Here is a 12,590-nt window from a genome sequence, read left to right as displayed (position 1 = left end):
AAATTTGAGAAGAAATACAAAACACACTTAAGATTTCTTAGAATTACACAGTGGCCTAGTGCAAGTTTCAGAACACTGTGGTGGCCTGGCCACTATCTTACTGTGGCAAATACCACAGGCACAGTTGTTCAGAGTAGCTTTTGTCTAATAATAATAATAATAGGAGGAGGAGGAGGAGGATTTTAAAAGCCTTTAGGGTTTACAGACCAAAAGAAAGATTTCTGCTTAGTTTCAGCAATGTGAGGTTCCAGCAATGTGAGGCTATCACTTAAAGGTTCCTGTAGTCGCTTATGTGTCTAGGGAGTATGTCAAATAATGCAATGCCTGGTTATGGGACCAAGCTTTTGAGCAGTAAGCAATACAATGAATGATCAAGGATTATGTGCAATAGATAGGACATTCGGAACGGCCTGTACCACGATTGCTGGATTATGTGATTTTAATGTTATATTGATATGTTTTTAATTCTATGTTTTAATGGTAAATGATGTTGTTTTATGATATAATTGATTATTTTATGTTACGATTATTGTGTTAAGTCTTTGTATGTAAGACATTTAATTTTGTTGGAAACCACTTTGAGTCTCCGTTAGGGGGAGAAAAGCGGTACAAATGAAGTAAGTAAATAAATGCCAAACAAATGTTTTTAAAACCCAGTAACAGCCATTTAAATTTAGTCCAGAAATAGATTGCCAATAAAACTAGCTTAAAAATGATAGTATTGCTATCTTGGACAAGCATATGGGCAGCTCAGGTTTCAAGACTGCTTTCAAAAGCAAACCTATATAGACCATTACTGTAGTCTATTATGTATGTAACTAGTGCCTGTTAGTGATGGTAAAGGTACAATCCAGAATTTCCCAACTAACTTTTGGCACAGGAAATTGATCTCTTCCAGACACATTGCTCCTCTTAAGCAATAAAGCATTACCAGATTAGATGAGAAGATATCAACTACAGTATGTAGTATCTCAGAAGCTACAGCTGTAGATTTAAAACTCATGATCACTGCAAAGTGAAGTATTCTCATTTAATGGAAGCAAAGAATTAATCCACAACTTAGTATCGAAATTAAAGTCAACACACATACAATGCTTATTGTAGAATATAGTGCCAGGAGTTCTCAAAATCAACAGCAGTTTTAGATCTGACTACCTTTCAACTGCCTAAAACAAATGAATCAAGATCACTTTTCTTTTCTATTGAATAAGAGTAGTTATTATAAAATGGTTTTAAAAACTAAAAACAGTAGCAAATATACTGAAGGTTATGTCTTTAGTTAGGGAAAATCCTGTAAACATGTCTAAAAGCCTACTGAAATGTTCTCTTTTGGGATTCTTAGATATGTACAGGAGGAACATAAAAATTAAGCATTGCTGACATGTTTCAGAGCTCTTTTCCTTAATGGAAAGCAGTTTAAATGGTCAATTTTTTTACAAACTAGTAGTCAGGAAAACTCACCAGTAGGCTAGCTCCAGTCTGGAATAAATTGTAAGGATAAAGAATGCGCTCATAATGAGAACGAATATGTGAACCCACAGCTTTGCCAGGTGTAAACCCCATCTTGGTGGCTATTTTAGTCCACTTTCTGTCCTTACAGACCAAGTCAAATCCACCTTCTTCTGCAACTAGCTGTAAGGAAAATAACTGCACATCAGAATCTTATGTATATACATAGCTATTCCAGGCAACTTAAAAAAGGAAACTGCTTTACTTTTCATGGAGAAGATACTGTTTAAACAACAGTCACATATTTATAAAACCAGCTTCAGCACAATAATTTAGTGCACCATAAAAAAACAAGACTTACCCATATCCTGAAATCTAAAATGCCTTTCAACTGAAGTGTTTTCAGGATTTAATCAAGTCTATGATCAGAATCCTGTTGATACACTATGCCAACATTAGTAACTATACTAATGTGGGTAGTGCTGACAAGACCAAAAAGGGCATGGATATAGCATCCATGAAAGAAGTAAAACAATGGAGAAAAGGATTGCTCAAAGCATTTGTCATCTTCTCTTGCCGCCACTACTTTAATCTTGGAAACAGTGCAGCCACAGATGTAGTGCACCAATAGGGCTTCAGCCTTAGTATTAACTTGCAAGATGCTGAAAATAATTTTCTGTCACCCTAATAAACTTATAGTACTTACTCGATTAAGTTGGAATAAGTCCAAAATCTTTCTTTCTACATGTGGAATTTTCAGTGAGCATCCCTGAAGTTCCCAGAACTTTGCAATCTGGTCCAGAAAATTGAGTTTAACCCGGGTTTGGGCCTATTAGAATACAAAGTGGATTTATTATACAATTCACTATAGCTATCATTTCAAAATTTCAACTTGAATATTATCTAATCTATTTTATGTATATTAAACAAAAACTAAAAACAGAATGGTGGCCCTAATTCTTCAAGCTAAGAAATATTCATTCACTCATGCCATTACTTCAACCAGCAGTATGAAAGAAGCATCTGCTATACTTTCAAGAAATTATTATTGTTATTATATTTATTTGTACCCCACTTCTCTCCACAAAGAGCCTCAAAGCATCTTACAGTAAAAGCATTTCAATACCATTTAAAATCTACAAATATACAAACATTAAAACAGAATTAAATATAAATTGTATTAAAAATGCACTCTTAAAATCCATTAAAATATTCAAAGCTAAAAACCACATAACCCCCTGATTAGATCTTAAAACCCCTTCTTCTTTAAAAGCCTGCCTGAATATAAAGATTTTAGCCTGCCACCGGAAGGACAGCAGGGAGGAAGCCGTTCTGGCTTCCCTGGGTAGGGAGTTCCAGAATTGAGGGGCAGGCACTGAGAAGGAAGGCCCTCTTTCTTGTTCCCACCAACCGAGCTTGAGATGGAGGTGGGACCGAGAAGATTCATACAAGGAGATGCGGTCAGGCAAATAGCCTGGACCTTAATAAGGTTCTTATGAACAAATACAAATGGCTTTCTGACAGAGCCCTGAAAAATATTTGTTTAAAATACACACAGATCTTTAAAATGACCAAAACATATATTGTACAGAATTCATCAAGTTGGAAGGCATTTATAAACAGAGGACTGTAAACAGTGGCATCTCCAAAGATCTGTGCATTCCTTAACAGTGTCCTGGTTTTGCTGAGCTCCTCCGAATTTTCTTCCTGCCCATGTTTCAAATCAGGTTACAAAACTTTTCATGTTTTCAGACAGTGAAACTCAACACATTTTTTTCTTAATGTGTAATTACAAGATGGAAATTACAAGATGAAAATTACATATTTCCCCATTGACTACAGTTTGTTTCTGCATATTTTTCTCAATTCTGCAAATATTAGGTATTGACATATTAAAATACACACATTGTTCTGTATCTCAAAAATGCCATGTAAATCTTGCAAATCTACTATCAATTAGGGCAAGCGCATGCTTACTGATGAGAGAGATGTGGAAATGCTATTTCTACCAAGATTGTAGAAAAAAGAAAAAAAATTAATAGGTTTGTTGTCAACACCAAAGTATTGGTATTAATTAAAACAAAAACAAACAATCCTTTTACAATTTTCCCTGAAAAATTATATAAAACAGTAAGTACAGTTAAATAAATGTAACTCATGTCCATGGTGCAAAAAATCTTAATGTCATGAACAGGACATTTTAGCCCTGAAGGCTCTATTTTGTTCAGGGCACAGCTATGTCCTGCCTAAATCCAGAAGTAAATGAAAGGCTTCATCCCAACTGCCACTGTCTTGGCCTTGCAGGAAGATAAAAGTAATACAGAATGCAATCAGAACTAGACCTACAAGATAAGCATTTTACAACATTGTCCCCTAAACAGTTGTGTACAATGCCCATATTTCAACCACTAATCTGTATTTTAAGGATAGTATTTTTGAGATACAGATATTGTGATGGCTAAAAAAAGGAGGAGGGCTGACAGCCATTCAAAATAAATGTCTCCCCTTATGTGAACATGTGTTCTCTGGTTCTGGATATCCAAGTATTGTGGAGTATTGAGGAATACTCATGTTTCTGCACACACAAACATGGGGCATTGTTATATCCCATGCAATTTACTGGAATTCGCACTGGGGTCAGGAAATATCCCAGAATTCCCCCCAGCACAAGTTATTTTATCTGTCTGGATGAAGGTTAAATACTATTGCCTTTTTCTAAATACATTAGAAGTTCTCAGTTCAATAGGGCCAACTGTAAATTCACATGACATTACCTCTAACTCATTTAACCTTTGGATTCGTGGAGTAAAATGAAGTTTGTCAACATCACATGCAAACGGAGGTTGCCAATCCTAAGGAGAGAAGGAGAAAATACTAGTTATGTTGGAAGTCCTGAAACACAATTAAGATGATATTTTAACAATATATATAGTCATTTCATATAACATTATGAAAGACAGTGTGCTCTCAGTATTGCATTAATTTTAATAGTATTAAACTTTAACTTGTTTTCCTTCTTGTATTGTTGGGGGAACAGTAAGACACTGACAGACTTTAAATGTTCCAGGAAATGAAAATATAAGAGCGGCATTAGAGGTGGTCACTGAAATATATATTCATGAAATTTCTACTTTTTTCAGGCTGACATTTTCTCAGGCTGACGTTCATAAATTTGGAGACACAACCTTTCAAACTGTCTACACTTACACATGAATTACAACAGTCAGGAACAACTAGAAATCTGAAGAAAAGATATATAAAATTGAATTAACTTACAGAAAGAATGAAGTATTAATTTCAAGTTATTTCTTAGACCTAGGAATCAATAGCTTTTAAATATGGCAACAAAAAAATCAAAAGCGCCATCATGTTGTTGTTGTGGGCTTTCAAGTCATTTTCAATTTATGGTGAACCTAAGGCAAGCCTATCAGTATTTTCTTGGCAAGTTTTATTCAAAAGGGCTTCAAAGGCTGTGACAGGGTTACTTACAAAGTTCACCCAATAAATATCCATGGCTGAGTGGCAGTTTAAATCGTGGTATCCAAAGCCACAGTCCAATGCTCAAGCCAAAACACTACACTGGCTCTATAAAAGAAGTTTTTTAGTACCAAATATCAACTTAATCTTTCTATCTATCTTGCAGGCAACATCTGACCCTACAGGTACCAGGGAACAGCTCTCATCAGTCTGACAACATCTGAAAGGTCACAAATTACCCACAGATTTAAAGTGCCGATGAAAACTTAAGAACACATATAAGGACAGGGAACTGCTGTTATCAAATATTTTATTGGTATGCTTATGGTTCGTAGAAAGGAAATGTGATTGAGGAGATTGAGCTTTGCTTCTGTATTTTAAAAAGTCCACACTATAAAAAAAACAGACTCACATTTAAAATTCCTTTTTCAAGTGTAAGCAATTTTCAAGTGTAAGCAAACAGTAGTGTCCCTCCCCCAACCGGGATGGCTGTCCCTGCCTGGGCCAGCTGTGCATCCCGGTTCAGTGCCGAGGCCTGGCTGTCACCACTTGGCACAGAGCACTCAGCCGGCATGGGAAGGGAAAGGGGCAGAACTGCCTGAAGGGGCGGAACCGCCTGAATGACAGACAGCCAGGGGCTGCCTGTCATTCAGGCAGCTCTTCCCCCTTCCCTTCCAGGCAGAGGCTGAGAGCTCTGAGCCAAGCGCCATGGACCAGGCTCAGCACTGAACAGGGATGTGGGGAGGCGCCCTTGCAACCCTCACTGGGCGCTCCAGGCCTCAACGGCGCCCCTGGCGGATTTTGCACCACCCGCAGTTGCTTACCTGGCTTATATAAGGTCTCTGTATAAGGTCTACCACAAAGGTTTGGAACATAAATTATTCCTGGACAAGTTCAGATGTCTCAGGTTTATATTAGAGTGCAATACTGAGAATTGTTCGACAGGCTCTTTTGAGACTATAATGAAATGATTACATTTTATTGTCATTGGTTAATAAAGATGGGGAATAAATAACTTCAGAAGTTTTTTCCCTCTTCTGTGATTACCATCCTAGGTTTCAAACAACTATTCATTAGTTTCTTTCAAGAACCTGAAGACCGAGGATTCTTCTTTGTGTGAGATGCAAATAAGAGTTGCAGTAAGCCCTGGCCACAAGGCTGCAGGAGTAACACACTTCAGAGACTTCAAAAATTTACTCCTGCTTCAAATACCTGAAGGTACCTTTCCAACATCAGGCCCTAAGCATTTAAAATATTTTATCAAGTGTATAGCATCTTCTCAAAATTAGCATCTTCTCAAAAGATAAACAAATTACATATTTGAAAGTAAATGTGTTGAAAGACAGAATATACAGTACTACTCATATTACAACACAACACTTTGTTAATTTATGATTAAACCAGGATAAATTAAATTAGATTCAAACTATCCTTTTCAAATGATTTTGTCTTGCCATTCCTCTAATTTTATGTTCACTGTCACTTTTGCTATATAATATCATGTCTTTAAACATTATAGTTTAGAAGGTTGCTTCATTGGGAACAACATTCCGGTTGCTATTGCCAGAGACATAAGTAGTACAGTATACTAAACTGCATCAAAAGATTAGATGAGCACAGTAATTTCATCAGCCCCATTGAAAAACCTTATCTATAAAGAATCCTCTCAGGTCACACTGAGGAACCATCCGCATGGGCCTCTTACTGCAGGATCGTTCTGGAGTGGCAGTACCAGGAGCATTTACACTGACAACCACACTTAGCTGTGTCATGTTGTTATTGTCATAGCTGTGGCCATAGAGTTCCAAAGACCTCCTAACCATCCCCAAGTGCCTTTGCCTATGTAAGCAAAAGTGTCTACACAACTTTGGGAGGGGGTAAGGAGGAGGGGGATATCGTTCCCCTCTCTGAGTAACGTTTACAATGGCAAAGGTGTCCATGGACAGCCAGGAGCTCTTTGGAGCTCTGTGACCACAGCTATGGTAACAACACAACAGAGGTAAGTGCCACTCTGTTTTCCCCACCCAGGATAACACCATTGGCTTGAGTACACACACAGTAGGTGTGGTTCCAAGTCAGAACTGGCCAAGCTGTTCATGTTATCCCAAAATGCAAGGAGTTCCTGAGCATTCCCTATTTTTCCCTAATGCAGGCACAAGGGGTAAGGGGTAAGATGGCTTAGTGTGTCATGTAAATGCCACAGAGCTGATTCTCACCCACTTCGGGGTATAGTGTCCACATAGATGTCCCCTATGACTAGCCATTCCAACAGGTTGCAATAGATGATAACTGCTAGATTTTCTGATACACTGTAAAATTTATTAATATTAGATTTCTGAAGTATGCTAATATAACTGAACACATTATTTTTCTCCACCCCACAGGTACACACCCTTTTGCATATACAGTTTAACTTCAAGTTACCACCCACACAATTTTCCTCACCGAATTTGTATTATCCTTTTTGCTGACTTGGATTTTTCAAAATGTTTTATCAATTTGTTTCCAATATAGATGTAGCCTTTGATCCATATTTGCTGCCCTTTCCCCTTCATTAATGCAATGTAAGTGTTGTTGTGATCATCACAACTAACATAACAGCCATGAAAACTGTGTCTGTATTTTCAAGACTGTAGCAAAATTTGCTTTAGTTCTTTTCATTAATAGAGATCGATGATATAGAAATTTATTTTCTTTCATGATTTTGAGTGTCAATATATAAACGTCCCAGATGGAAAAACTCTTGCATAGTGATAAAATTATAAGTTAAAAATCATGGTCCCCTTGATATAAAATGACATGTTACCTAAAGATAATATTTACAAGTACTTGAAGTTAGAAGACTATATTACTCTGGAATTCTCTAGGAGCATACAAGACCGTTCTGAAGACTTCCTCTAGACCATGTAATTTGGGAGACAATAGTACCATATATACAAGAAACTTGAGTCTACAAATTTACTCTGAAAGTAAGGTTTTCCACATGTCCATTGGCCTCTAGTGGGTTGTGCTGGGGTAGTGGGTCACACCAGGTGACACGATCATAGGGGATGACACCCTTTCTCTTGCTATCCTTTCATAAGAGCCCATACAGTTTCCTGTAAGATGACAGCTTCCATTTTTCTCCCTTTCCTTTTTTCATGGTCCTGCCATGACCCTGCAAAGGCTCCAGTGGCTCCGACCCAAGAAAAAAGTGCCAGAGGTAGAGGCAGACAGATGATCCAGGCATCTTCGGAAGCTAAATCTCAGAGAAGGAGCTGGAAAAAGCACTGGCAGCTTCTAGGAACATCCTAATCTGAACTAGGTGGATGAGTTGAGGGTGTTGCTCCTACTGTTGCCACCTTCCCAATGGAGGATTGCTGATAGGGTGAGCCCCCAGAAAAGAAACAGGTCATGGTGGGCACACTCAATGTTACATACCTTATTTGTGCAGAATCTTCAACCTGTTTCATCCCACAGTTTCTCTCATCACTTATTTCTGCTGCCCTCCAGTATTCCCAAAATGGAGACAATTTGGAAATTAAGATGTGTGTGTATGTTACATAAACCAGGGGAGTCAAGGAAGAAACAAAATTTTGCCACCCAGATTGAACTGTCAAGAGAGGTGTGTCTTCTCCAGTGCAGTAAGAGGGAAACTGGCAACAGGGAGATGTGACATGCAACCCTTGATGTGAGGCCCCAACATCTGTATGTTACAAGAAAATTTCGAGGAGAGATGGATAGATGGCTTACCTGTAACTAGTTCCTTAAGTGGGCATGTGTGAAATCATACAAATGGGTTGCCTGTGCAGCACAACATGGAGAGGCTGTGTAGAGTTGTGTGAGTTCACAGGTGACCACTCAAAGAACTACAATCTTTGAGTGGTCTCTGTGGCTCATACAAATAGGAGACTACACAGCAACTAACCATAGGAAGAAGTCTCGTGCCACATAGGAAAAGAGCAACCCCCCACCCAAAGAAACAGCCTCTGTCTGAGACCTGGTATTGAGTCTGTAATAAAAATAGAAGTCAAAAGGTAAGACCAGGTAACCACCTTGCAAATGTTGTATAGAGGAATACCACACAAAGACACAACAGACTTGCTCTAGTTGAATGGGTTTTGGGTTGTGCAAGAGATCTTTTGCCAGCAAGGTCAAATGCTATTCTGATAGTCACTGTGACCCATTTGGACAGATGTTGGGGAGAGACAGGAAGTTCTTCCTTGGCAGTCTATATGTTTTCTTTTTAAAAAGAATTATCAATGTAAAATGCCAAAGCCCAGTGGAAATCTAATAAGTAGAGAAAGTGTTCAAAATCAGAGATAGGATTCTGAAGGATTACTGGGAGAACTATATCTTGATTTACATAGAATACAAACACCACGTTTGGCAGGAAGGAGGTGTCCACCTATAGGACCACTTTGTCTCGATGGACACAGAGGTAAGCCTGATCAACACTCACTGACAGTTCTTGCCAAGGTAACTGTCTTCAGGAAGAGTCATCTTAAGTCACATGAAACTATAGGCTCAGATAGTCTCTTAGTCGGGACAGAACTAGATGCAAGTTCCACTAAGGAGTGAGCCCAACCACAGATAGGTGCATATTTTTATACCCTTTCGCAAGGATTTTAACCAACGGGTCCTAGAAACAGGAGGAGTTGCCAATGTGTTGTAGATGCTAAAATACAACTGACAAGCAACATTTGGAGAAAGATAGAAACAAGCCCTTTTCTGACAAAGAGATAAAAAGTCCAATTCTGCTAAATTCATGTCACCTCTGGAGAAATTCAATGAACTTTATCCAATTATAAGCATAAGAATATTGAGCAAATAGTCTGTGTGCTGCACCCATAATGAACTTGACTGAAGCAGAAAAGGGTGTTATAGAAAAGCCTTCTAAGTGTTGGCCTTTTGGACTGCAGGTGTGGATCACCTTCCCTTTGTGGATCGTGAGAACATCTGGATGTAACAGAAGCTTTCAATACTGTCATTGGGACAGATGCAGATGATTTCTTCACAGGTAATTGCAAGAGATGAGTGTAACTCTGAATCCAGGGCTGAAATTGAAGATAATGAAAAAGCAGAAATCTGAGCACAGACAAGATGTAAAGCCAAAGGGACGATCACAAGCTGCTACTGCTCAACTTGATAGCATGTGAATGGAGATCTGACATGCTTTTATATCAGCAACTGGCTGAGGTATGTTTGAGTCTGTGTGACTGTTGTAGCAGGCTTTCTTCCAACTCTAGTGTGCTCTGTCTCAGTTGACAAAGTCTCAGACAAACCTTTCTAGTTGAGTATGTGCATTAAGAGGCTTTTTCAAAACAATAACATTATCATTATGAAGCTAGCCACTGTGAAAACTACAAAATGATTTTTTCAAACGTCCTGCTGCACACCCATTCAAATACAAGAAATTTACGAATTAGTATACACTCCAAGTACCATATTAAAGAAGAAGGCAAAGGGGCTGCCTTGGAAAACCCTTGCAAAGACCCACACTTCCCTTTGTATGAGGACTGAAAAATCAATGGGTTTTCTGCAATGTGGGAAGGCACTCCATCTTAAAAAGAACAACAGGCGGGGAAATTTATTTCCACAAGAGCAGTAGATTTTTTTTGAGGAACAAATAAAATCCAGACAATTAAAATAAAGAACAAGAGAAAAATAAATGACTGAAACAGGTTATTTCTGAAGGAGAAAAGGCTATGGAATGCTGTATATCAAAGAAAAAAAATAACGTGAAGGAAAAAACAATCAGGCTCAATTTTAAAGTTCTTGAAGCTCATTTCCAGATTTTTTTCTGAATCTTCAAGAAAAGAGTGTGATTGTTCAGACCAATTGCATGTTAAGAACCCTTTAAAGAATTGCAAATTTCATAATAGCTGTCCTGCCAACTCAAGAGCATGCAACTAGCCCAGTGGTTTTCAACCTGTGCGTCTTCAGGTGTTTTGGCCTACAATTCTCTGAAATCCCAGCCAGTTTATCAGCTGTTAGGATTTCTGGGAGTTGAAGGACAAAACATCTGGGGACCCACAGGTTGAGAACCACTGAACTAGCCAAAGGGGTTTTCCCCTGACTTCCTCTCAATCTTACAAAAAGGCAAGGACAAACCCCCTATCAACAAATTCTACTAAGAAACCTTCATAGTAGGTTAGCTTTAGGGTTGTTATGTCAGCATATGACTTGTAGATAAACAAGAACAGCAAGGATTAGAGAAATCTCTAAATACTCATTCCATCCCAGTGTTCATTTTTACTTTTACTTTCCTCCCCATTTAAACAAGCAGCACAACTTTCTCTTCCAATTGTTTCCAAAGGTCTGTGGGCCTTGCAAAGACAAACACCAAATGAAATGCTGAAAGGCCGTCTAAAGAAATGAATATCCTAGCTCTGATTTTGGATTCACAAAGCAACTTACTCAAATGTTAGCCAAGAACATTTTAAATAAAAGTGTATCATTCAAAATTCCAAACTCACTGGGTTTTAGAAACTCCCCGAAATAAAACAGGTTAGACTTAGAGAATAAGCAATATAGCATCCCTAGAGAATGAATTCTACAATTCCCATGCTACATGCTTAAATATGTAATTAAGGCAGTTTAAGCTCAAGTACTTCACAAACACTACCAGCTAATAGGCAAACAATTCTAATAATCTGAATAAACAAGCCTTGTCCTTACCTCCATTGCATTACACAATGATAGGACATGGATATCAATCTGCTTCTTGGGCAGTGCTCTAGCAACACTACCACAACTGGGAATGAGCTCTGCCTCTCAACTCTACAGTAGCTTTTCCTATAGTTAACACAGATGGTTCTGGTGCTGGTGAAGCTAAAAGGGGGAACATTTCAATCCTTGGAATAAAGATCTATCTAGTTCTAGGACAGACTTCCAAAGAAATCACCATCGTTCTAAGTTGGGGAGATGTTATAAAGTAAATAACTAGGTATTACATGATTGACTGCTGCAAAATGATTTGTCCTTGGGAGAAAATTTAGGCCAGTTACTTATGATATGAAATCCTTTCCCCTTTTATCATTCAAAAACAGGTATTATCTGACCAAAGCATTTTATTTATGTAGCCTGTTTAGAAAAAAAAAACCACTGGAAGCTACTATAAAATAAAGTGAGATACAAATTTTAAAAATCTTTACAAGAGGCAATGGTTTTGAATACTGTACTAAATCTTCGTAAAAAAAATGGGCATTTTGCTAAGTTTTCAACATAAGAAGTGTGCCTTAATACCAACAAACACAACAAGTTAATTTGATTCTGCTATAAATTAAGTCATCCAGACAGTAAATTCATTAAAGCAGCCCTCCAAACCATGTATAGGTCAATGTGGAAAATAAAATGGGTTTCTCCTTTCCCTTTTGTCCTGTTTCTACTATTCTTCCATTCTTATTCCTTCCCTGGTTTCTTCTAACTATAATTTGATACACATCCGAATCTGTTAACTATGTTTAGTATTAACCACAAGTGCTTCCAAACTGGGTTTTTTCAAATTCACTTAAAACTATGGCTTAAATTATGATTTAAGTTATGGCATTTAGTATCACAATAAACTGTGTTCCTAAAACCCAAGAAAATGGAGGAGGGAATTAGTAAGCAAGATAAGCAAGAAGAGGTATAGAAAGTTTTCAATATAGTCTCAATCCTCTCTAAACCATATGTGCATGGCC

At 37.9% G+C, this 12,590-nt stretch overlaps 1 protein-coding gene across 3 annotated transcripts in view; it reads right to left on the bottom strand.

Annotated features, from left to right (window-relative positions):
- The window catches only part of kdm5b (lysine demethylase 5B), a 62,342-nt gene that overhangs the window by 43,738 nt on the left and 6,014 nt on the right, over window positions 1-12,590 (bottom strand). For all 3 annotated transcript variants that reach the window (XM_062979721.1, XM_062979720.1, XM_062979719.1), the window contains exons 2-4: window positions 4,224-4,301; window positions 2,156-2,278; window positions 1,462-1,632 (exon numbers count right to left, since the gene is read on the bottom strand). In XM_062979721.1, the coding sequence (XP_062835791.1) occupies window positions 1,462-1,632; window positions 2,156-2,278; window positions 4,224-4,301 (372 nt within the window). The remainder of the gene's footprint in view (window positions 1-1,461; window positions 1,633-2,155; window positions 2,279-4,223; window positions 4,302-12,590) is intronic.

This window comes from Anolis carolinensis, chromosome 4 (genome assembly GCF_035594765.1).
Source record: "Anolis carolinensis isolate JA03-04 chromosome 4, rAnoCar3.1.pri, whole genome shotgun sequence".
NCBI classification, from domain to species: Eukaryota; Metazoa; Chordata; class Lepidosauria; order Squamata; family Dactyloidae; genus Anolis; species Anolis carolinensis.
The sequence above is the reverse complement of the archived record's forward strand: the minus strand, read 5'-3'. Positions and strand labels throughout refer to the sequence as shown.